General features: G+C 41.6%; 1 protein-coding gene across 2 annotated transcripts in view; it reads left to right on the forward strand.

Annotated features, from left to right (window-relative positions):
- Window positions 1–26,276, forward strand: part of SLC4A10 (solute carrier family 4 member 10) — a 186,180-nt gene that overhangs the window by 109,784 nt on the left and 50,120 nt on the right. The window contains exon 7 of one of the 2 annotated variants that reach the window (XM_075829364.1): window positions 20,704–20,792. In XM_075829364.1, coding sequence (XP_075685479.1) covers window positions 20,704–20,792 — 89 coding nt within the window. Of the gene's footprint in view, window positions 1–20,700; window positions 20,793–26,276 lie in introns of both variants that reach the window. The other variant, XM_075829363.1, reaches the window with a different exon arrangement.

Raw genomic sequence — 26,276 nt, forward strand, 5'->3', positions numbered from 1 at the left:
TATTTGTAATTTTAGGTAATGATTAAGAATAGTCATTTTATCAGGTTAAGTCTTTGTTATGGATCTTTTTTTTCTTTTTCTTTTGAAATGGTGTTGATTTAATAGGAACTATAACTTTATGGGGACATTCCCACCTTAGACATCTTAGGATCTGCCATATATGTCTGATAGATGCAGCTCTCAGTTCTAGGACTATCACCTAACTCCAGAGTGGTTATTGCACGACCCCCGTCCCACCTGGTGAGGTGGTTGCCGAATCCAAGCAAAGAATGAATGGAAACAGCTGAGCTGGAGAGTGCAAGCCGACTATCCGTTCATTCTCACCCTGGAGGCAGCAGCCGACAGCCACCTCACCAGGCGACAAGGTGGTTAGGTGACCCACATTCTGGAGATAGGTGCATTCAAGAGATAATAATTATTTGGTCACTAGAGTCAGATAAGTTTACTCCAATGGAGATGGAATTCATCAATCTTACTAATGTTTAGTCATCCCAAAGTATGTATAGTTTTTGTGGATCAGATACTATCATGAGTGGGTGGTGCCATTAACTCACTGTTAGTAATCTAGATACATCTTGTAAACAGCCTAATATCTGTATTGCTATGATAACGGTCAAGCCCCCGAGACATGAACTAATACGTGGCTCACGTTCATGGTATGATATAGGTTGAGTTCAGCCAATCTGATCAATGGGAGGCCGCACATCACGCAGAGGTGGACGGACTTTTATCTTTAAATACTAGCCGTCATGGCTGCCGCATACGGCTCTCATTTTGGCCACTAGAGTATATATCTAACTCTGGTGACCAATTCATTTTTGGCTCCTGATGTGCCGTAGGCTATAATACGGGTGAAACGGGTGAGACGTGACTTACATTAGTCTGCAATTAGCTGAGTTAGGTTTACCAATGGTATCTATCCAGTTCCCCTGTATATTTGATAGCTCTACTCTATCCGCTGTTTCACCTCTGTTCCTTATAGGTATTGGGGCAAGACAGAATTGTAAACCAATGACATATTAATGTTTCACACGCCGTTTTTTACTAACACGGCTTGTGTCATTGGATGCTACTTCTATTTTAATCGAATTAATAAAATGTCGTTTTAGATTTCTATCCAATAATTGCTGAGAGCAGTGATAGTACAGTGAGAAGTACAAAACAATCACCGGACTCAAGCAGCTAACCTCAGTGATCACAACTGGCCAGGGGTTAGAGGAGCCTGACGCCTTCATTCTAATAAGTTGTTGTCCCTCCAGTTGGGACAACCGCTTCCAACATAGTTCTGAAAACCTAATTAGATTTCATGTTTGCCTTCCAATGCTGAGTGGTGTCTTGTGCTTGACCTAACAAATCCAGTGTTCCACGGAGATACAGTCTACAGCAGTTAGAATTTTTAATTTCTGACCACTTCAATGCATATATCTATCCTCTACGTATATCTCTCTCTCTCTCTCTATCACTATGTACATATATATTTGGTACTTATGATACACATGGGCACTATACTGGAAAGGGTTCATATAAGCTGTGCATGGAGAGGAAGCCTGTTTTTGCACATCTTTGGCATTAATTCCATTTAACGAAATGACCATAACTGATTCAATCCACCATTTTTTATAGTCCCAACTTTTAAATATTTGACCAAATAAGTAAATTGGAGTAGTTCATTAAGCCAGCCTTAGACATTCAATTACTGCCACACTAAAGAGTAGCAGAAAATGAGGAAGGCTGATTCCCCCATTAGCATGAACATTCCGTTTCTTTGAACAATACTATTACTATATCTAGTTAAACTTATCTGACAGAAACAAATAAAATCAGAGAGGAAAAATCTAACCTATCTAATTAGTTTTTTTTTTACCAACTGGACATTGAACAAGAGCAGTCACCATAGACCTTAGGCACTCTTCACATCTGTTTTGCATTCCTTTGTCCTGCCTGTCAGAGTGTTCACCGGAAACAATAGCACAGCATTCAACACTATTGTTTCCGGTAATTTCTGCCGGATCTGTGACAAAGGTCCCTAACGGAGCCTCCAACGGAGATGTGAACAGCCTCTTAGATTCTTAGTGGATCCTGTCACAGTCATTAGGATATGGTAAAATATACCAAGGTATATGGCCACCTGTTTATGTCAGCTAAGAGATTGACAAATGTGACATACCAATTTTCATTTTATATAGGGAATAGCATCTTATGTTAATGGATTACAATAAAGACATTGTATGATTGCCATTATGATCATACCATGTCTGATTGTGGCGGATCCATCACTGTGATGGTGATAGGCTTTCAATGTCTTTATTGAGACAACCCCTTTAAGTAAAAGAATAAAGTTATATAGTGATTTCCAACTTTATATTAGTGTCTCTCAGCAGAGAAAATGTGAATATTTATAAAACCTAGCTGTGATTAATTGTGTACATCATATGATTGCCGTAGTCATATTATATTGTTAATTCAAGAACAATTTACAGCGGTAACTACCTAAAGAATGGCTAGAATTACAGAGTTGAGTGCTAGAAAAACAAACTGTCACGCACTGAGCTCATTTTGTGCGGGGTGAAGGCTTCAGTCCTTGGCTTATTATGAATGCTTTGGGAACAATGATGCTATGAATTGCTAAAGGCATTAAGTCATGCGCCAACTCTTCGGTTCTGTGTTTGCATCTGCCACCTAATCAGGTTAGGAATATATTTACAGTTTAACTTATTTCCTTCTGGTTCTATAGGACAATCATCCGCTGTCATGGGACATCCTCCCTGCAATGCCACATTTACCTGCAAAAAACTGCTCGTAATTATAGGGGATGTCCTATTAGGGCATCTGCATGTCATAGAGGAAGGCCTATGAGCCGGGGCGAAGAGCCACTGAGAAAAGTGGCTCCAACTCTGATGCATTCAACTTAAAGGGGAATTATCACATATGGGCAAATACTATAATTTTAATAAAGGAGGAGGAAGAAAGTTTTTGTAAAAATAGGCTTTATTAGGACAAAAATGAAGATTTACCTTTAAAGAGGTTTTCCCACAATTGACATTTATCATCTATCCACATGATGGTGATGAATGGCTGATCGCTGGAGCCCCACTGTTGGGACCTCGACAGTTCGCTAGAACGGGGCCCTGAGCCTCCCGTTCCTCCTCACTGTACGATAGCAATAAGGAGGAGCTTGAATGGAGTGGCGGTCTAGTATGGGCACTGCCGCTCCATTTAATGTCTATGGGGCTGATGGAAACGGTCTCCATATTCTTTCTTGGAATGGAGCAGCACTGCACATGATCGACTGCTGCTTCATTCAAAGTTTTCTTCACTGCAGTAGTGCAGTGAGGAAGATCGGGAGTCTTGGGACCCACGTTCTAGTGATCGTAGGGGTGCCAACAATCAAACATCCTGTGGATAGGGGATAACCATAAATTGTGGAAAAACCCCTGTTACCTTTGCTTATTGGTCAACCTAGACTGCAAATTTGCTGCCAGGCCACCACAGTACATTCCTAGTATCCTTTAAATGATGACATATATTTGCAACGTCTCATAGAGGCATCGCCGAAGTCTCACAAGATCATGAGACCCTAGCAAAGAAGATCTCGCGATCTTTTGAGATTTTGACAATGCTTTCGATGGCTTCAGGTTGCCCAGAAGGGACAGTTCCTTTAAGGCCACTACATTGCCGTTATATTGCACTACATCTATTAACTGTAATAATTTATTTCTGCAAACAAACTAACCTGGGTGGCACTTCTGCTTGGCAAGAAGCTCCACTTCCCCCTTTCAATTAAAATGTAATCCCCTAGCGGTTTTCTCTTTTTTAGGAACATAGACAATGCAACTACTGTATATCTCCTGAGCCTTGACTAGTACATGACATTAGATGGATAAAATGGCACCAAGGCCATATTGCGTACATATGGCTATAGTCACATATGGTGATTAATATATTTTAAATCAATAATAAAACATATTGGTTATTATATATTTGTATTTATTTGCTTTCGATGCCCAGAGAAGTCCTTTGTAGGGAACATAGGAGGGTAAGATCCTGACAAAATACCACTTTTACTACATGTTCACATTATTAATAGAATTTTTTACTGCTATAATTATTCAAAGATTCATTTTAAGCTTTCACCATTCATTATTGAAAAACAGGGATTTTTATATGTAAATGTCAACACAAATTGTCATTTTCAGCACATTTCTGTTCTGGCACAACCCGCGTTATTTTTAGAACAGCTTCAGCTTTTGATAAGCTTATTAGCCCATAAAATAAATTGTTTCTCAGTAGATCTAATCTGAAATAACTTTAAAAGTATTAATTAAGTCGGAAAACAAATTTTCTCTTATTGATCATCAAGAATGGGAGATATGAAGCATTTGTTATAGGTTATAGTCAGGCTTTATTCATATGAATGATGGTACATCCAGTTTTGTATAAATGTGTCATAAGCCTAAGACACTTGTGTGTCACACAAAGATCATACATCTCCCAAAATGCATCAGAGCAGGACATACAGTAAGCCAGCAGGGGGCAGCAGTGAAATCCGAGACCACCGAAGAGAGATGCAGCTGCCGATTAAGAGATCACAAGATGCCTAGACTGTGGAATAAAGAAGACTGTTCTGGATGTAACTGGAATATAAAATGTGATGTAACTCCAGATCAGGGCAAGATTAGTGTAATGATTACTCAAGGACCCCCTTTTACATAATCATGTTTTTCTCATTGGGGGTACGGTTGATTAGAGTTCATAATCATTCTGCTTTTGCTGTGATTGGCTCTCCATGCATTGAGTTCCTGGTGAGCTTGTGGTGGGCTTGTGCTAATACACAGCAGTCAATCAGAACAAGCAGAGCTGTAGTGTAATATCTATATTGAAATAAATATTCTAACAATAAAAGCTAAAATGATACTGCTAATATCCTGCTGGTCCTCCCCCATTTCCTACCCGAAAAATTCCACATACTGTATATACTTTGCAATCCTGACTCCAACACTAAGGACCTGTGGTTCTCTTTCTCCATTGATGGTGGTGTACCAGACATGTCAATCTACCTTCTGGAGAATATCTGTGGTTATCTGATGTCCACAAATGCATGGAGATCTGGAGTTGTCACTTGTGTACTATAGTGTTTGTTGCTAAGCAACATCCCAAAAATATTCTGTTGTCTCCCTTTAATCCCCTATAACTATATATTTTGCATTTTTTGAATATATATGTGTGTGTGTGTGTATGTGTGTATGTGTGTATGTGTGTGTGTGTGTGTGTGTGTGTGTACGTATATATATATCTATATATATATATACACACACACACACACACACACACACACACACACACACACACCTTTATAAAGTATGTATACAGGAAATTGCATAACTATAATATCCTCCTGTAATTTCTTCCTAATGTGGCCATCGTTTTATATATTCTATAGCTTTCCATCACATTGACATCAGTCCATATTATACAAACTAAATGAGATGATGACATTTTCTTCTGAAGCAATATTACATGATTAGCAGCAAGGAAACCTCACAGTGGCCCTAGCAATATTGATCTGCAGGTCACTGCGCTAAATCATTCCATTACAATGATGGACGATGGATTGTGCTCTCTTAGGACACGATGCTAATGCACCAGAGTTAAGGAAAAATGAGACATTCAATTGAGAAAAAAGTCAAAGAATATTGTTATTCTGAGGACATAAATAATAATTTACAATTCGTTGCTTGATGCGTGCTGACAAATGCAGAATTAAAGGGGTATTCCAGCCCTGATAAATTATCACCTGGATAAATGTTAGATTACGTGGGTCTGAATGCTGAGGGAACATGCGTCCTGACATGCCATACAACCCTATGAAAGGTAAGGAAACAGTCGAGCATTCTCACTCACCGCCCCATACTTCTCCCCATCACGGCCAACCTGGTGGGGTCAGACACAGGAATGGGATTCCGTGGAGAGTGATAACTGTTAACCCTTGGAATGCCCCTTTCATTGAGACTGAAGTTTCTGTGGCAAAGATATATCATCGATCATTTCTAGTGGTACTATGAATTATATATAAATTTATTTGATCCCCTAATAAAGTAAAGCAGCGATGGTTAAATTACATTTCCTTCCACTTCTTGCAGGTTTCTTAAAGAGGAGCTGTTAGCTCTTCTGACATGCCGGTTTTAGTAAATACTTGTATTCCCCATGAAATAACAATTCTGGAGCATTTTCCTCTTAGAACTCTACGTTGCGTCATTTCTCTGTTTTCCCTCCTGAAAATGTATTAATAAATTGACAACTGGGTGTTACCATTCCCCATGTCAAAGGGGCGCGTCCCTACACAGCCTCACTTAGGTAAGCACTGATTGGACATTGTCAGTCTGTGTAGGGACACACCTCCAACTGGTAAAACCCGTTGTAAATTTATTCATAAATTTCTAGGAAGAATAACAGAGGAACGGCACAACATAGAGTTCTCAGAAAAGAAGCTCCAGATATGTATGTCAGGAGAGCTGACAGGTCCTCTTTAGGTGAACACCATTTTGGTTTCTTGTTTTTATCTAATCTAAATAGAACTAAAAAGTAATATTTCTGCATTAGGCTCCCAAGCTCCTCCTACTGGTAGCTGTAGGTAGCCAAAATTCTATCAATAACTTATACACTATAGGAACAAAAGTATTGGGACACACCTCTTAATCATTTAATTCAGGTGTTTAATTCAGTCTCATTGCCACATGTGTATAAAATCCAGCACTAGCCATGCAGTCGCCTTTACAAACATTTGTGAACGAATGCGTCGTTGTAAAGAGCTCACTGAATTACAGCGTGGTCCTGTCATAGGATGTCACCACTGCAAAAAGTAAGTTTATGAAATGTCTTCCCTCCTTTATATTCAACAATTAACTGTGAGTGATATTATTGCAAAGTGGAAGCGTTTAGGAACCACAGCAACTGTAGCAGTCCATGTACAATTACAGAGCGGGGTTGCCAAGTGCTGAGTTGCATAGTACATAAAAGTCGCCAACGCTCTGCTGACTCAATAAGTGCAGAGATCCAGCCTCCTCTGGCATTAACATCCGCACAAAAACTGTGTCCAAGAGCTTCATGGCATGGGTTTCTAAGGCCGAACAGCTGCATGCAAGTCGTACATCACCAGACATGGTGGGCTGAGTTTGGCGGGGGAGAATTTGACTGGCCCGCACAGAGTCCTGACCTCAAACCCACCAAACACCTTTGTGATAAACTAAAACGGAGATCACGAGCCGGCCCGTCTCCTCCAACATCAGTTTCTGACCTCACAAATGCTCTTCTGGATGAATAGGCAAAAATTCCCACAAACACACTCCAAAATCTTGTAGAAAGTCTTCCCAAAAGAGTGGAAGTTTTAGCTGCAAAGGGAGGACCAACTCCATATTAATGCCTACGGATTTAGAATGGGATGTCATAAAATCTCCTGTAGGTGTAATGTGTAGGTGTCCCAATACTTTTATCCATATAGTGTGTCTATCGGACATTTGGATTTACGGCATATCCTGCGGAGTGTCATAAATGCTTTAAATAACTTTATACAACATACATATTGTTCATCGCATGCACTAAAAGCATTTACAGCGTCTACATGACAACTAAGAATTACAGAATGTGCCCATGGAAATCACTAGACCCTCGAAGGATTTTCAATTCTGCTTATCTCATAGATTGCCATGGCGCCAATGCCATTTATATATATATATATATATATATATATATATATATATTCACCTTTAGAAAATTAGGGAATCTTTGTCCCTAAGGGGATATGTTTAATGACTAGATCCCTGCCAGTATTGGCACATATTGCGTGTCTACCGAGTGAGACGCGGTTTGGTTGATTTATCACTGTAGTGGTTTTATGAGCTAAAAACAATAGAAATAAGGATCCATTGGAACATGATGTGTTTTTTTTTTTTTAAAAACCCCTTGCGCATAAAAAAATGCGCACGTATGACAAAATGAAAATGTGAATTACACCATTTAAATGTATTGTCACCGTTTTTTCAATTAAATAAACAGAATTAATACAGTTTAGAAATACAGCAGTGTGAAAGAGCTCTAACAGTACCTCTGATTTGGTGGTGCCTTTACAAGATATATTGATCGATAGAATAAATCAGGTCTCGTAGCCAGCTCTAAAAGTTAGACGCCAGCAATGGCATGCTCAAAGGGGTTGTACAGGATTAGAAAAAACATAACTGCTCTCTTTCAGAAACAGCGCCACATCTGTCTATGGATTGTATCTGGTATTGTAGCTCGGTTTGATTGAAGTGAATGGGGCTGAGCTGCAGTACCACACACAACCTGTGAACAGGTGTGTCACTGCTTTTGAAAGAAAGCAGACATGTTTTTCTAATCTTGAACAACTCCTTTAAGGGCCGGTTCTACACAACTAGGTTGAAGAGCGATTGATGCACATTTTGCGAGTGTGGCCTTACAGGTCCCTTGAGGCTTTGCCCCCCTTCCCATTAGTCAGAATAGAGTTTCCCAGTAGTTACATCAGTTTCCTCCCCTCTAGTAGTCAAACACGCCAGCCCCCTCCCCTCACCAACGTTCCCAGTAGTCACAGCGTGCAGCTGTCAGGGAATGCTGGGAGATGTAGTTTTACAACAACCAGACAGCCACAGCTTACAGATCTTTGACCTACAGTATGCATCCCAGTGCAGGCTATAGACTGCCATCGATAACGGCCTTTATCTTGCTAATGGGAATTTGTCTACAACTGCTTACAAAGTTATTTGAAGCAGGTTATATTATATATAGGCTTACGGTTGAATGCCCTATGGAAGTGAATGTAATGTGGTAAATATTGATCTTATACATGCTTTCCACCAGGTCTACATAGGAAATATTTTATTTGGAATTAGTTTGGAAATATTCCTATCTCATGCAATAAATACTTTTATTTCCCATTTACAATTTACAATAAGTGTTAACATGTGTTTGTCTATTCAACATCAGCCATTGTCATAAAACCCTTCGGTATCCAAAATAATCACTAAACCTTTTATGTCCATTCTCATTAAAACTATAATGTAGCTTGGAGTCACCTAAGTTTCGTACGTTACATAAAGCAGAGGCTGGGACTTAAACAATGGGAAGCCATGCCGAGCCGCTACGAGGTATTGAGATCAGAGCAATCATCTTAGTAATCCTGATCTGAATAATATGTGCGTTATCTTAGGATTGTATCGCAAGAAGATACCACCCGTTCTATAAATGTTGTCTCTAGAGCAGTATTCTATTTCAATACATTTATACATGGCGAAATTGGAATACTCAGCCAAGCAATTCATTAAATAAGAAGTAAAAGATTTTTTTAATAATTTTTGCTAAAGATAAAAAAAAAACGCTTTACATAAACAAGCTTAAAGGGGTTGGCCACTTTAGGAAAATCTTTAGTGATGCATTCCTTTTTTGAAGTTCTGCACCACTTGTGTTCATAAGCCATGTCCCCTTGATATGACAGCAGTATATTCTGGCCGCTTGCTGCTCCCGTTCATAATATGGCCCCAGATGGAGGACCTTGTGACCAAACATCTGCATCTTCCATTGTAACACACATTGCCTACGCTATTTTCCTGGACATAGTGTTTGACAATGGAGGATGCACAGCCATATTATAGTCGGAAGTGGTGGGCGGCCAGAAGATGCCGCTGTCATAGCGAGGGGGTGTGGCTTATGAATGTACGAAAACGCCACACAACAAATAAAAGACATATTAGTCAGTTTATTAAAATCATGTCTAAAATGTATTACTAAATCTTTTTCTAAAGCGGCCAACTCCTTTAATAATATTCAAAGATGTCAGATACCTTAAATATTCCACATGTCACTAGGTCTATAAGTTGAACTGATTAACTGACTTGAACAGCGCTGTCTCCCTGATTCCAGCACCTTTTTTTCTTTTTTCCTGGACTCCCTCATTCCAGAGATATGGCCCACTGTTATGTTGGCTCCCTATATGCTAATTTGCTGTAGTTAGCCAACGGGGTGGAGCTAGCTTCCCTGCCCCTGATGCTGAGCAATCAGTGCGGGGCAGCTTGAGGCTAGTTCTCGCCCTGTTGGCTAACTACAGCAAATCAGCATACAGGGAGTCAAAACAACAGTAGCCCATATGTCTGAAATGGAGGGTCCAGGAAAAAACAACAACGCTGGAATCAAGAAGACAGCCCTATTTTGGTCAGTAAACCAGTTCAACTTATATGACCTAGTGACATGTAATCTTGAAATGCCCTAATTCAAAAAGGTCTGTCTTGGTGACAGATACTCTTTAAATGTGTTAATGGTAGTTTTTGTATGTGACCACCTCCCCATCATTCTCCGAATCCTCACCACAATACCCTCAGCCCCTAGTAAGACAGGCTAGATCTAGACTCCTGCACTTATTATTTTAGAGATCTCATGCACACAGTCGTACAAGTTCTGAGTTGTATGGAGTATACGTATGGCACCGATAGAAGTCTGTGGGCCCATACTGTACCTCCATATCCCTCTCTCGGATTCGAATAGAGGCATTGTGTGGCAACAAAGGAGGTACCTACAGCTCCCTAGTAAGTAACCAAACGTCCATGGCATATCCCTTATACAAGAGAACTTACACAACTGTTGCTTTTGCTGGTTTTACCTCAGCCTCCTCTGGTTGGGGCCCCTTAAGGCATATGGGTCCAATGATTTTCTAGTCCTGGTTCTTTGATATTTAAGGCTTGGGAGAAACTTACTGCAATGTACTGGAATTAATAGCCAATACGTTGTTGTTGTCTAGAAAATATCTTACCCAACAAAACTTCTTCTGAACCTAGTCCGTATTGATTTAATGTTATTAATACTGATTGTATGTAAGAACCTTGACTGGAGGTGTACCAATTCTATAAAGGGACACTCCAGTGATTTATTTTTTTTATTGCGGCCCCCGTTTGTCTAGTACACCCGGTAAATTGTAGGGCAGGTCATCCTCTCCACTGGAACGGAAGTCACTTTCACTATGCATTCCTATGAGACGCTCAATGTGACTCTCATAGGAATGCATAGTGAAAAACTTCTGGTCCACACAGCAAACATTGTAGGAATCGGCCAGTCCGGTAAGACTGTCCTACCTTTTATCGGGTTTACTGTACATTGCAAACAGGGGCCGCAATAAAAAAAAAATCACTGGAGTCTTTGTTTAAGGTGGGTGAGACATAAGTAGGACCAGTGCGATGCCATACTTCTGGATTTACCTGAATAACTGAATATAGGACATCAAATAAAAAATAACGATTTTGATTCCATTTCTAAGTACCCGCTGGGTCAACTTGATGTTAAAAATCTTTAAAGAGCACATGTCAGCTCTCTTGACACGTCTTAGTAAATACTTGTATTCTGCAAAATATAACAATTCTGGAGCATCTTTTCTTAGAATTCTCCATTGTTCCTTTCCTCTGTCATTCCTCCTAGAAATGGGTATTACTAGTTGGGGGTGTGTCCTACACAGACTGGCAATGTCCAATCAGTGGTGACAGAGTGAGACTGTGTAGGGACACAAGAAATGGTAACACACATTTATTGCTAAATAAACTTCCAAGAGGAATATGAGAGGAATGGCACCATGCAAAGCTCTGAGAAGAGTTGCTCCAGCATTGGTATTGCATTGGGAATACAAGAATTTTCTAAATAAATATGTCCAATCCGTGATTGGCCGGGATGTACCTACAATTGTAGAATTTCATTGGTTAACCCCATCTTTTGTTTGCAAGATGGTGGCAACCATGTTTCTAGGGATACATTAAGTATATTTTGTATGAAAGGGGCATCCTATGACAGTACAGTACAACATTCCGTGTAAGGTAATTTATGTAATATGCTATGTGTTTTGTCATTCATCGTTATTCTTCTTTATTTTACTCTGTCTTTGTTGTATGTGTCTCTAACAGGCTCCTCATCTCATCTCTGTTCCTCTCTCATCTTCCTCCCCTTGGCCTTTGAGGTAGTGTAAAAAGTACACATTTGGACTCTAGATGACTATTACTATATGTATATCGCATGTAACTAACTAGATGTTCAAAAATTTTACATTCTTCAGAGACAGATTGGTAGATATGGTCCATCTCCATCAAATTGGCTGCTGACCAAAGGATATATCAATTCTTAAAAAAATGGCCGACGTGGTCACATGGCCATACAGTATGGTCTCCATGTAAAAAGAGTAATTGTCAGAGAAAAAAAAATAGCTGATGATAATGACGATGATGACCATATTGATAGTAATAATAATAATAAAATGATTGTGTTATGCTATAAGTTGTACCCTACCAATCTGCTCCTGAATTTAACATATAGAGTACAAAAGTTATATTGTTGTCTGCCTTATGTCACCCTGTTTAGTCTAAGTCAACTATTTAATTGGTGTGTTGGGCCTCATTTATGAAAAACACTGTAAATAATTCATATGGCATTTGGCCAGTTCATGGAAAAACTACTTAGAAAAACTGAGATTTCTGAGACTTGAAGAAGTCAATTTTCTATGACTATTGGTTGAACCCACATTGAACCGACTGTCTCCATTGAAGGTAAAGAAATAGCCTCTCATTGTCATGTTGGGTGCTTGGACCCAATGGGCCGTACTGCCTTGACGTTATAGCAGCTGGCCAACAGGGTACAAGTCAAAGTCAATAGTTCGGATAGGTGTACCTGTGGTAACCTCTGACAGTAGCGAAGACAGGTTCGGATGCTACCTTGGCAGCAGGCGGACACCAGGCGTGGTGTAACCAGGAAGGTGTAGTACACAGCACGACACAACTCCAACTCTAAACGACACTTGATTCAGTATAGTACGGGACATAAGGTAGCAGGAACGGGAACACTGGGAACTAGGAAACACTTAAGGGACCATTTGCAGAGACGAACATAGGTAAACGACAACAACGCTCAGGCAATGCAGGAAGGCGCAGGGCCCTTCTTATAGTCCCGAGGAGGAGATGCGGGCCAGCGCTCACTGATCCATGGCTGCGGCCGTCAGGAGTTGAGTGAACCTGACAGCCAGCGGCCATGGATATTACACTCATATTTACTATAGCAATGATTCTCAGCCTTTTTACCATGGGGAACCCACAAAAAAATGGCCCCCTATTGGGGAACCTCTACACCTACCTCAAAGCAGCTCAGTATGATTCTCATCCAAGCCCTGTGTTCTGGCTAAGATTGCATTCCCCAACACTGAGCATCTTTGAGCAGGTTGAGACAATGCCATCCCTTCTATAAAAATGGCAGCTGCCGCTTCAGGTGAGCCCCTGACCAGGTTCCAATGGACATTAGAGTGCTTTATACCATTTGTGTCTGTATTTGCTCAGATTCACCTCATAGCTCTGCAAGCCAAAATGATGTAATTTTAAAGGGGTATTCCCATCACAAACATTTGTGGTACATCCACAGCATATGCCACAAATGTGTAATACGCACCCGTCCCACCTTAAACCCCTGTCCCACCTAAGTGGGGAATAATCACTGGGACAGGAAGTAATATAATTTAATTGACCGATGCAGATGGGAGGACAGCATTTATGGCAGAAGGGTGCATCACACAGTAAAATGGGCACAATCATGCTACATGGTATATTGTAAGTCACATGATGTTTAGTCACTGAATTTGGGCTTCAAAAGGGTTTTGACTAACCATAAGGCCACCTAGCAAGTGTCATGAGGATACAAAAGAAGATAGAGTGGCAAAGGTCTCTCCTAGAACTGCTGCCACTTTGTTCCAGTCATAAGACCTCACCGATCAGACATTGGTGGCATATCCTAGTGATGTCACTGAAACAATTACCTGCTTCTTAAAACAGTCAGGAAGCTCTGACTGACAATGATAGGTAAAGATCTCAGTTAAAACTGGTGCCAAATAAAAGACACACAATTAGAGAGAATTATCCGCTCCAACAGCTTTCTTCGCATGCTCAGTCTTTAGTGCTTTATAGACATTGCTCTTAGATATTCTTTTTTATGAAATGTTTATTTGAGGTGTTTTTAAATATTTTATTTTTTTTATTTACTTTTATAAAAAAAAAAAAAAATTCTAATGCAGCTTCTATGTACCCTGTATACATAGAAGCTGCATTGTTCGCTATCAGCCAATTCCATCAGTGAACTGAACTGACGGCTCGGCTCTGAGTTAGTGTGTCTCTAACACACAGGATTACCATAATATCGATCACATCTAAGTTGACGGACCAGCCCTGAGGTCCCGTTCTCTGCTGTTCCGGTTTTGGAAGCTCCTGGAGCGGGCACGTGCTATTCATGGCAGCAGCACTGTTGTGGCCAGCGATTGGATGCAGAGGCATGTGCCTGCATAAATATTGAGGTGGTCCATGGTGCATCAAAGAGTACCATGGCTACTGTATTCTGCTGATTGGTAATGGTGCAGAGGGGTAAACCTCCACCAAACTTACATTGATGGCCTATCCTAAGGTTACGTCATTATGTTTTCCTAGAAAACTTCTTTAGTCCCCTCCCTCCTTGTGATGTACAATTACTTTGCTGCTGCAAGGTAGTTTATACAAACCACTGCAATAGTACGGCACAGTTATAGTGCCCGCAGCATCACTGGCAGATGTAGGCTATAATGTACCTCAGATCCTGGATGTATAACCCCGTAGATGACTGCAGCGTCTAAGTAGCTTCACAGAGGGAAGGGTTTAGCCCTAACAAAGGTCCCAAGGTCTGCATTAGCTATGCAACAGGCAATAATTCTTTGAAATTATATATGTGGTCAAGTGAACATAGCTTGAAGTCACATAGTGGAACTAAGAAGGTTATGTTCACACAACCTATTTTCAGCCGTGTTTCGGGCCGTAAACGTCCCGAAAAACGGCTGAAAAATCGGAAAGCAGAACGCCTACAAACATCTGCCCATTGATTTCAATGGGCAGTACGGCGTTCTGTTCCGATGGGGCGTTATTTTAAGCTTCATTTTCAAATAATGGTGCGTAAAAGGACGTCCTGTAAAAAGAAGTGCATGTCACTTCTTGAGCCGTTCTGCTGATAGAGGAAGATCTGCCAAACATAGTCTATCTGTAGCATAAGTCATACCTTTAACAAGTCCAGGTAAGAGAGGCCAGTGACAGTATCCTTGGCAAAAAAGAAGGGACCGTAGAGTTTGTGCCTGCTCATTGAACAGAACACGTTTGCTTTGGGTGAGTCCCTCGTGTGCTCAATAAGGGCGCATGGTTTTTCTGAGCCCGAAATTCTAACATTATGGCGATTGACCTTTCCACTGAGGTATAAGGTCGTCTCATCGCTGAACACCAGCCTGCCAGCGATTTCATCCTCTTCCAATCGGCCGTGCAAATAAATGCAAAAGTCATGGCGTTTCAGTTTGTCGTCTGGTGTCATCTCCTGAAGAAGATGGAATCTGTACGGCTTACAATGCAGACCGGAAAGTAAGATACGCCATACCGTGGTTTGTGGCACCTGCAGTTCCATAGTCAGCCTGGTCGACTTTCTAAGACTACGCACGTACACGGCCTGAATCCTGTTCACTGTCTCTTCCGAAGTCTTTGGGCGGCCCAGACTTTTCCCATGACATAAACACCCATTGGTTTTGAATTGCTTCACTCAACGCGAAATGTAGTTTCTATGTGGAGCGCAATTCCAAATTTATTCGGAAAGTTTCACTTTACTGCCACAACAGACGCCATTGCAAATTCCAACACGCATAAAGCTTTTTCTTGCTTCGATGTCGCCATCTTGAATATGAAAGCTGTGCTGTGATTGGTTGCTTTGGGCACTAAGCCAGTTTTTCTTTTATTTTTAGTCACTGATGTTACTTTAACTACAGGCCTTTGCTTTTGCATCATCCCTTTTGAATCACCCTGTATATTACTGGTACATTGACTGTGTTACGTAAGCTTTAGGCAAACTGTACCTTAATGTCACATTAAATGCTGGACACGTAGCAATTTACAGGTTAAATTCCCTTTTAGTCATATGTCCAACATCATGATATCATGCACCAACGTACAAACTCAATATTATTGCATTTACAGTTTTGGCATCAAGGGTATCGGAATATTGCACAGTTTACCTCATTGAGAGAAGTGATATGTTCTTATATAACCGTAACCGTAAATTATAGCAATCAGGGGCACAGCTAGGATTCATAGGACCCTACAACCCCATGAGCAAAACTCAGTATGGGCCCAATATTACTAAGAGCTTCGACAAATTTACTAATTTTCTACTAAGTTAATGGTAATTGTAATTTTATAACAGATCTTCATAGTGGGCGCTGTGTAATACTGATGCACCATGCACTGATAATACAAGTGCACCTGAGTATTGAACCCTGTGTGAATTTGAATATCAGGATCTCCCCCTAGTGGTGGCTGCAAGTAGGCAATTTGACAGTATCCTGACAAGCCGGAGAAGCAGTACAGGACTCGGGGCTTGGGACTTCTATCACCACAGGCCCACATAGTAGCCCTGCATCCTGCTTATATGGTAGGTATGAGGAATAAGTCCACCACCTTGTTGACAGTGTACTGAACTGTTAGGGCTCGTCCACACGTAGCGGAATTGCTGCGTATTTTCAGTCTGGAATTGAGGACGGAATATACACAGCAGAATACAGTAGCAGCAACGTGGGTGAGATTTAACAATTCTCATCCACACGCTGCGTAAATATTCCGAGCAGAAATTGACCTGCGGTGCATAATTGCTGCGTTTTTCAGTGGAAATATCACCTTCTCCCAGCGTTGTGAAAAACGCGTTTTTGCCTTAGCAGGAAAGTCTGCTACTTTCAACGGAATTGCTTCAGAAACTTTCAATTCCGTTACGTGTGGACAAGCCCTAATAATACAAACAGAGCAGCCATCAAGGGACAAATAGTAGTGTCATATAGCAGATATGCATAAAAGAACCCATATAGTAGTATTAGTAGTAGTACCAGACAGCAGAATGTCACCAGTGTGTTTTTTTTAGGGCGGGTTCACACATGGCGGATTTTCACTTAAATTCCGCTGCGGACACTCCGCAGCGTTAATCCGCAGCGGAGCCGTTTCTCCATTGACTTTCACTTTAATTTAGCAGTGTTCGTTTACACGATGCGTACAATTCCGCTGCGGAGCATAGGCTGCGGAGCGGAATTTGGTGTCCGCAGCATGCAAGGGATGTTGCGGAGCAGTGGCGGACTGGTTGCGGACTCATGGCGGAATTTCTCCATTGACTTCAATGGAGATTCTAAGTTCCGCAATGAAGTCCGCAGCTGTCATGCACATGTTATGTGTGGTGCGGAGCGTATTGGTTTTTTAACATGACATTTCTTCATTCTGGCTGGACCTATGTATTTCTAGGTCTACAGCCAGACTGAGGAAGTCAATGGGGCTCCCGTAATGACGGGAGCGTTGCTAGGAGACGTCAGTAAATAGTCACTGTCCAGGGTGCTGAAAGAGTTAAGCGATCGGCAGTAACTGTTTCTGCACCCGGGACAGTGACTACCGATCTCAATATACATGTATCTGTAAAAAAACATATAAGTTCCTACTTACCGAGAACTCCCTGTTTCTGTCTCCAGTCCGGCCTCCCAGGATGACGTTTCAGTGTAAGTGACGGCTGCAGCCAATCACAGGCCAAGCACAGGCTGCAGCGGTCACATGGACTGGCGCGTCATCCAGGGAGGTCGGGCTGGATGCCGAAGGAGGGACGCGTCATAAAGACAACGGGCGGTAAGTATGAATTTCTTTTACTTTCACTAGGGAAAGTGCTGTCCCTTCTCTCTATCCTGCACTGATAGGGAGAAGGGAAGCACTTTTCCCGCAGTCCGCAGCAGCTAGTCCGCATCAATTTTCTGCACATTTTGTGCAGATCCGCAGCCGTAATCCGCAACCCGGATTAGGTGCGGCATTGATGCGGACAGTTGCGGAGGAATTCCGCCATGTGTGGTCATGCCCTTATAGACTTTTATCTATAGTTTAACCCAGGCAAACGCCTTTATTAAATGAAGGAGATACCTATGTACACGAAACCTGTTGTATTCTACAGTATTTTTGTCTGGATTGGGTTTAGGAGCAATTTCTTATGAACATTCCTATTAATGACCTTTATTTATATATAGCACCAATATGTTCCTTAGCACATAAAGTGTTATCTATGATGACAGTGCACATATATAGCAGGTGGCAGCTTATCCGGTGGTGACAGTGCACATATATAGCAGGTGGCAGCTTATCCGGTGGTGACAGTGCACATATATAGCAGGTGGCAGCTTATCCGGTGGTGACGTGATCTATATCAGTAACTTGCTGGTATTATATTGTCCGCTGTATTCATTACATTGGTGCAGCACCACCTGCTGGGAGATGACAAACTAGCAGTCACATTGTTTGACTGCTTATTATTTGGAAGTAACACAATACTTCTTAAATGACAGAGTGAGCAAAATTGCGATCTGCTGCTCAGCTGAGTATAAGCGCTAGGGCTATATATATATATATATATATATATATATATATATATATAGAGCACTCTGCGAACCAGTGCCACCTAAAGCACTATATATAAATAAATATGCATTGCTGCTGAATCTACTTACAATAGTAAGGTTCTTAGCGCACATTTTGATCAAATTGTGTGAGGCCACCTGCCACAACAAGGCGACCTCACTTATAAGGTGGGTCCCTACACTGAACATGCACCCTATTCTGGGTCTGAGCCTCCAGAACCTGCACTTGTACGTGTTTTTTTCATTTTGTTAATGAAACTTTCTTGAGTATTGTATATATGTGGGAGTAGTGACTGCCTAAATTTTTGATCTTGCACTCCTCTCTTTCTCCCATATGCAGCAATGCATATTTATTTCTATATAGGTGGCATTGGCGTTTGCAGAGTGCTGTCGCCATTTTCTTGTATATTGATTTGCAGTCACAGGCGTACTTGCACATGTACACACTTTTTTTATTTTGCTGGAATGTGCTGATCAAACTTGCATCAAACATGTGAAATATATTAGATAAATTAAGAACAAAAGCTGTGTACCTATATGTGCCAACTTTCAAGAACTGCTTTCAGGGAGATACCAGAGATGGCCTAACCTCTATAGTCAAATACTACCCATGCCTTAATATCAACAGCCAGTGTATCCTCAATAAGAGAGCACTCCTATACATGGCTAGAGTGTCCTCATTAAGGGTATGTGCACACACACTAATTACGTCCGTAATTGACGGACGTATTTCGGCCGCAAGTCCCGGACCGAACACAGTGCAGGGAGCCGGGCTCCTAGCATCATACTTATGTACGATGCTATGAGTCCCTGCCTCGCTGCAGGACAACTGTCCTGTACTGAAAACATGATTACAGTACGGGTCAGTTGTCCTGCAGCGAGGCAGGGACTCCTAGCATCGTACATAAGTATGATGCTAGGAGCCCGGCTCCCTGCATTGTGTTCGGTCCTGTACTTGCGGCCGAAATACGTCCGTCAATTACGGATGTAATTAGTGTGTGTGCACATACCCTAACAGTACCAAAGTGATGGGCCATAGAGAGCTGGTAAGAATTGTGCCCCAGGTGCTGGGTGCCAGGCGAGCAACAACAAGCCACAGTGCTTTGGGGTGTGTGTGTGTGTGTGTGTGTGTGTGTGTGTGTGTGTGTGTGTGTGTGTGTGTGTGTGTGTGTGTGTGTGTGTGTGTGTGTGTGTGTGTGTGTGTGTGTGTGTGTGTGTGTGTGTGTGTGTGTGTGTGTGTGCGTGTGCGTGCGTGCGCCTAGCTATGATTCTGCCAGACAGCCAAAACAAAGGGTACCTGAGTGCCCACATTACCAGTGAGCCCCGATAAACAATGTGTGACTCCAGTGCTAGAGCATACTCAATAACACTACCAGTTTGACCCACTAACAATACCAGAATGCCCCCATAAACAATGCCAAAGTGCCTCTATAAATAGTGGTTTTGTGGATATTCCATTGTGCCCATGCATTGCCCACTCATAGCACTGCTTTTTTCTCTTGTGTCAGAGGGTATTAGGAATGAGAACCCAGTTTAAACCCAATATCTGAAATCTCTATTTCTATACCTTTGTTCTGCTGAAAAGTTCCTGAGCCAGCAACTCCTTATTCTTTATCTTCTAAGTTTGCGTGGGTTTCCTCCCGGTACTCCAGTTTCCTCCCACACCACAAAAACATACCGATAGGGAATTTAGAGTGTGAGCCCCACTGGGGACAGTAAGTGAGGACTTCTGTACAGCGCTGCGGAATATGTTGGCGCTATATAAGTAACAGTAATAACGAAATAAATAAATAGGCCCTGGTGGAAGCTAGTTTCTGGGCCCCAGTGCAAAATCTGTATCAGGTCCCCCTGCCTACCATGTGGCATGGTGTCTTCTTATGTGGCAGGGGGGTCTTTGGGTTCTCTTAAGCACCAGGGCCAGAGAATGACTGCTACCTCTGCACCCCCTATAGCTCCTCCACTGCCTGGTAATAAAGGACCAGCACCCCAATAATATCACATAAAATATATCTAGTGATGTCTCTGAAGTGCTGTTTCTGTGCTTTATGTATTGATGTATATACCAGGCTGCTAGTTTTTTGTTATTTATCTAGCACAGAACATACTGTATATATAGGAACATTACTCTGTATACAGAAAGCTTTTGTGAAAGGGTTTTCAATACGATGGATTGGAAGATAACGGACTGTGTTCTTCAGCAGGTCAACTTGTCTCCCCGCAGTCTGCTCCTTCTTGCATTGAACATAAGAATGACGTCAGCAGAGAAAACAGCACTCTCGATGTTACCAAGGTGAGTGATACAGAAGAAAATTATTTAAATGGAGAAAGAAATTCCAATCTAAAGAGCAAGTAAAACCTCTATGTAGTACTAATACTTATCAAGGTTTATGTCTGATGGTCCGGCTTCTGAAATCCCCAGCGATCAGTGGTTCCTAATGGGGGCGGTTGCAGCCAGCCATATAGTTCCTTTGTAGAGTGAACTGCAGGGCAAATGAATTACTATTACATGGCGGCCATTCTTCTCTCTGGCTCATAAAGGGATCACCCTAATATGCTTAAATAACTGAGATGTTAAAGGGATTATCTGAGATTATCCCTGACATAGTGCCTCTCTTGTGCACAGATTGTATCTGGTATTGCAGCTCAGTCTCATTTACTTGCAAGAGTCTAAACCGTAGTACCAGAAACAGCCCATTGACGAGAGTGGCACTACTTCTGAAGAAAAAACCCAGACCCTTATCCAATTTCAGACAATTTTCTCTAAAAATCCACAAATTTTTTGATTCTGTCAAGTTCTAAAAATGATTATTCAGCTGTTTTATTATTATTTCTGGGAAATCCTGGTGTCAAACAACATGGCCACCATTACAATAACCAAGGTGGCTGTCATCTATCCTAGTCCGGAATGCAGCTATGCTGTGATACATACCTTGTTTCCATATGGCTGGATTCACACATGCAGTTTTTGGTCAGTTTTTTGGCCAAAACCAGAAGTGAATCCAAGATGGAGGAAAAGTATAAAGGAAGGTTTTATATGTCGTCTACTTCGTATCCACTCCAGTGTATGGTTTGAAAAACCGCATCAAAAAATGCATGTGTGAATCCAGTTGATCACAGATTAACTATATCAGATTTGCTGTTCAGACGTCCTTATAAGTTGGGTAGAAAACCCTTGGGGGACTGTTATGGCAAACTTATTGGTTTCCAGAAAGAGATTTCCCCCAAAAATATATGTCACAATACATTTGCTTTATATTTTAGGGGGAAAGTCCTCTAATAAATGTGTTCTATTAATTTTGGATTGAATCTCTGGCATGATTTTGGATTGAATCTCTGGCATGATTTTGGATTGAATCTCTGGCTTGATCTTACATTTTAGAAGGAAGGTCTTTCTCAAGCCCAGGACATCCAACTAACAGCCTCGTATCAGTAGAATATATGCATTGTTTACAGCAGCCAATATTCTGTGAATAGACCGCTCACACGGGCTGTTGTTGCTATACACTGATGGGTATTGTTATAGCCCCTCTGAATACCGCGTTAACAAAACACAAGCTGCAATAATCAGCTCATGCATGTTGCTGATGGCACTTGAGATAAAATTCAATTTGATTGAGTTAAATAATAAAATTCTTGCTACCTGCAGTCACCACTAGGGAGAATTTAGGCGCTGTTACTAAAAAAATGTTATGCATTGAGCTCAAAACACAATCAGCTCCCTCTAGTGGAGGAATCAGGTAGACAGATTTTTCTAATTTATTTATATGTGTATGCTGGGAATTTGGAACTTTTGTGCTAGAAAAGTAAAGAATGTTACATTTAAGGGATATTTAAGAAAATGAATGGGAAGGGGACATTTTTTTTAAGGTAAATTTTATTTTTATTCCCCAGAAACAGTGCCTGACCTGGGCTGTGTCTGGAACCACATCTAAGCTTCATTTTCTTGATGTAAGGATGATCTACAATATCAGACACAGCCCATTGACATATAACCCATGTAAATATTATAGTCATAGTGACTCCAAGCCAGAGCTTCAGTCTGAGAGTAAACATTCATGGAATAAAACAGTAAAAGTTTCTGGCATTCCCATACGGTTACCTATCTTTACAGAGACAAATGTAACTATGTGCATCAAAATCAAGCAATTTTTTTTCCCCCCGAATGTTATAACATTCACAAATTCTGATGTGTTTGCGGAGTTTACACGTAAATGTGTCTAACTGTGCAATGTGTATATTGTTTTATTTTTTTGGAACACCAAATGTATAAATATTTGATAAAATACAGAAATCTCTGGTGCCGTATTCGCAAACTCTGGGGAGATGCCAGCTAAATTTGCATGGATAATCTTGTAGATGTTAACACTGAATGTGTGCTGGTATCTAAGTAAACAGATGGCTGATGGAACGTTCTAAACATAATGTCCGTTCTCATAGTGTATCCGGAAATCTGGTCAGCGTAGCGTCTGCCTCGATCAATCGCAGGATGCACTTTTGAACTTCGCTAATTATTTATTGACCGGACTGATGTCATTGGTGCATCTATAATGATGTTTGAGTATTATGTATTTCATATTCATTTCATTGTAATTGTGGATTACTGATATTTTTAATACTCAAGGATAGAATAATGGAGGAATACAGCTTCAATATCTTTTTTTTTTCTCCAGCAAAAATGTATATAACAATGATTTTCCTTTCCATAAAACATTCTAGAGAAACATACTTGATATAGAGATGTAGCCATCTTGATCTTGACTTTTAGGCCTTATTCACACGAGCGTATTTCACGTCCATATCACGCGCGTTATAACAACCCACGTCACACGGACCTATGCAATTCAATGGGTCCATTTAGACATTCGGAATGTGTCCGCTGCGTGAAACTCACTGCATGTCCTATTCTTGTGCATTTTTTGCGCATCACGCACCCATTGAAGTCAATGGGTGTGTGAACATCACGCACAGCAAACTGCGTGCGTGATTTGCGCATCATTTACATTGAAAAATGAAAAAGATGTGCTTTGCGGGTGCGTGAAAAACACATGCCGCTCGCAAAGCACAGATGCAATAACGCAACGCACACGGACCAGATTTACAAGCATATTTCACACGTGTGAATCTGATACGCTCGTGTGAATATAGCCTAAGGCCTTAACGTGTTAAATACACAGTGGCAAGAAACTTTAACTTGACTTTTTTAATGGCTTTTCAATGGCTTTTGTCGTGTGATATCCCGCTGCAGCAAGTTTCAGAGTCAAGATAAAGATGGCTACATCCGTACAGAGTCAAGATAAACTTGGCTACATCTCTACCTGCAATGACATTTTAGAACATAGAACCTGGGTAGGATTAATGTAAGCACAAGGGAAATGAGTCCAGTGCTTCCTTTAGGCGATCCAGAAAGGAAAGAGTAAGGGCTGATTCAGACGAACGTTGCGTTTTTGCGCGTGCAAAAAACGCGGCGTTTTGCGCGCGCAAAAACCACTTGACAGCTGCGTGTGTCATCCGTGTATGATGCGCGGCTGCGTGATTTTCACGCAGCCGCCATCATAGAGATGAGTCTAGTCGACGTCAGTCACTGTCCAGGGTGCTGAAAGAGTTAACTGATCGGCAGTAACTCTTTCAGCACCCTCACCAGTGAATGCCGATCACAATATCGAGAAACCTGTTCAAAAAAAAAGAAAAAGTTCGTACTTACCGAGAACTTCCCTCCCGGCCGTTGCCTTGGTGACGCGTCCTTGGTGACGCGCCTCTCTTGACATCAGGCCCCACCTCCCTGGATGACGCCGCAGTCCATGTGACCGCTGCAGCCTGTGCTTGGCCTGTGATTGTCTGGAGCTGTCACTTGGACTGAATTGTCATCCCGGGAGGTCAGACTGGAGGAAGAAGCCGGGAGTTATCGGTAAGTCAGAACTTCTTTTTTTTTTTACACGTTCATGTATATTGGGATCGGAAGTCACTGTCCATGGTGCTGAAACAGTTTAACTCTTTCAGCACCCTGGACAGTGACTATCTCCTGACGTCGCGTACCGGAATTTTTTTTGCCGGGTTCGGCCAAAACGAGTTCGGCCGAACCCGTTGAAGTTTGGTTCGGTTGTCTGGGTTCACTCATCTCAAAGACACTCCGTTTGGATGTTTGGAAACAGAAAAGCACGTGGTGCTTTTCTGTTTACATTCATCCTTTTGACAGCTGGTGCGCTGTTTCAGTCGGTTCGCACGGAAGTGCTTCCGTGCGACCTGCGTGGTTTTCACGCACCCATTGACTTCAATGGGTGCGTGATGCGCGAAATACGCGGGGATATTGAGCATGTTGCGCTTTTTGCACAGCGGACAAACGCTGCGCAAAAAGCACGGACTGTCTGTACTGCCCCATAGACTTGTATTGGTCTGTGCGTGGCGCGTGAAAACCACGCGGCCCACACGGACCCAATACACGTTCGTGTGAATCCCCCCTTAAAACAACATACTTTGTTTGTGTTCATAAATTTCGGCCGTGACGTGGCCAAAACCGTATTGACGTTCAAGTTTTAGCTGCTCTCGGTTTGAAAGCAGCACCAACTGCGGACGCAAAGTGTGAACAAGGTCTAATGAGTAGTAAGGAGCCTAATAATAACTCTCTGCTTGCAGAGTTTGGAATTTTTAACTGTATCATTTCCAGACCGCGCAGTGTAGAGGCAACAATGGAAGTAACAGAATCAAGGTAAGGATAGAACAGAGCAGGGGTGGACTGAGGCTGGGCCCATTGGCTTGGAACTTTTGGGATTACCTCGGTTAGGATATGAGATTTTGTAATGTCAGATGTTCTGCTTGTCCATCAAAGGAGAGAATTCTTTCCCTATGTTGATATACAGCTTCATGTCCCCTGGGTGGAAGGGGGGATTTTGCTGCCTCATTACCTGACTACTCATTTTTTCCCTAGAACAAAAGAAGAAACATTTAGGCCCTCGTTGATTGAGCGATTTGTGCCACTTTAGTGGCAGAACAAAGTTTCAAATTTAGGCATACGTCTGTTTTCACAAAAGTTTGCAACTTTTTCCAATTTCTATGCAACACACACATTTCAAAGAAGGTGTGTGGCTTGGTAAAAACGGGCGACAATTCTGCAACTTGACAAATTGACTATAATTTCTGCGAAAATTACAGCAGAAATCTATGGCAGGTTGAATCTGCTGTAGTTTTTCTTTCTGGTGCATGGACAGCCCAAGATGCAAATAATTTATAAATAAATGTTTTGTTTGTCTTTGAGGGTATGTTCACACGCTTACTAAAAAAAACTTCTGGAAATACGGAGCTGTTTTCAAGAGAAAACAGCTCCTGATTTTCAGACGTTTTAAAGCAACTCGCAATTTTTGCGGAGTTTTTTACAGCCGTTTTTGGAGCTGTTTTCTATAGAGTCTATGAAAAACGGTTCCAAAAACAGCTGAAGAAGTGACAGGCACTTCTTTTTCGCAGCCGTTTTTTTACGCGGCTGTTTTTCAAAACGGCCACGTAAAAAAACGGCCCGTCGGAACAGAACGCCGTTTTCACATTGAAATCAATGGGCAGATGTTTGGAGGCGTTCTGCTTCCGATTTTTTCGGCCGTGTGAACATACCCTAACTCCTATGGGCTTCTGACTAAGACTGGTGTGGGAGACATCAGTCTTAGTACACCTGGGCCTGATTTTATATAAAAAGTAGAGTACATTTGTCAATACATGGCTTTACTTAGTTTACACTGATCCAGAGTTACAGCCTGAATGATATTCCATAGCTGAATTCACAATTCTGCTC

The sequence above is a fragment of the Rhinoderma darwinii genome, chromosome 6 (assembly GCF_050947455.1).
Source record: "Rhinoderma darwinii isolate aRhiDar2 chromosome 6, aRhiDar2.hap1, whole genome shotgun sequence".
In the NCBI taxonomy this organism is placed as follows: domain Eukaryota; kingdom Metazoa; phylum Chordata; class Amphibia; order Anura; family Rhinodermatidae; genus Rhinoderma; species Rhinoderma darwinii.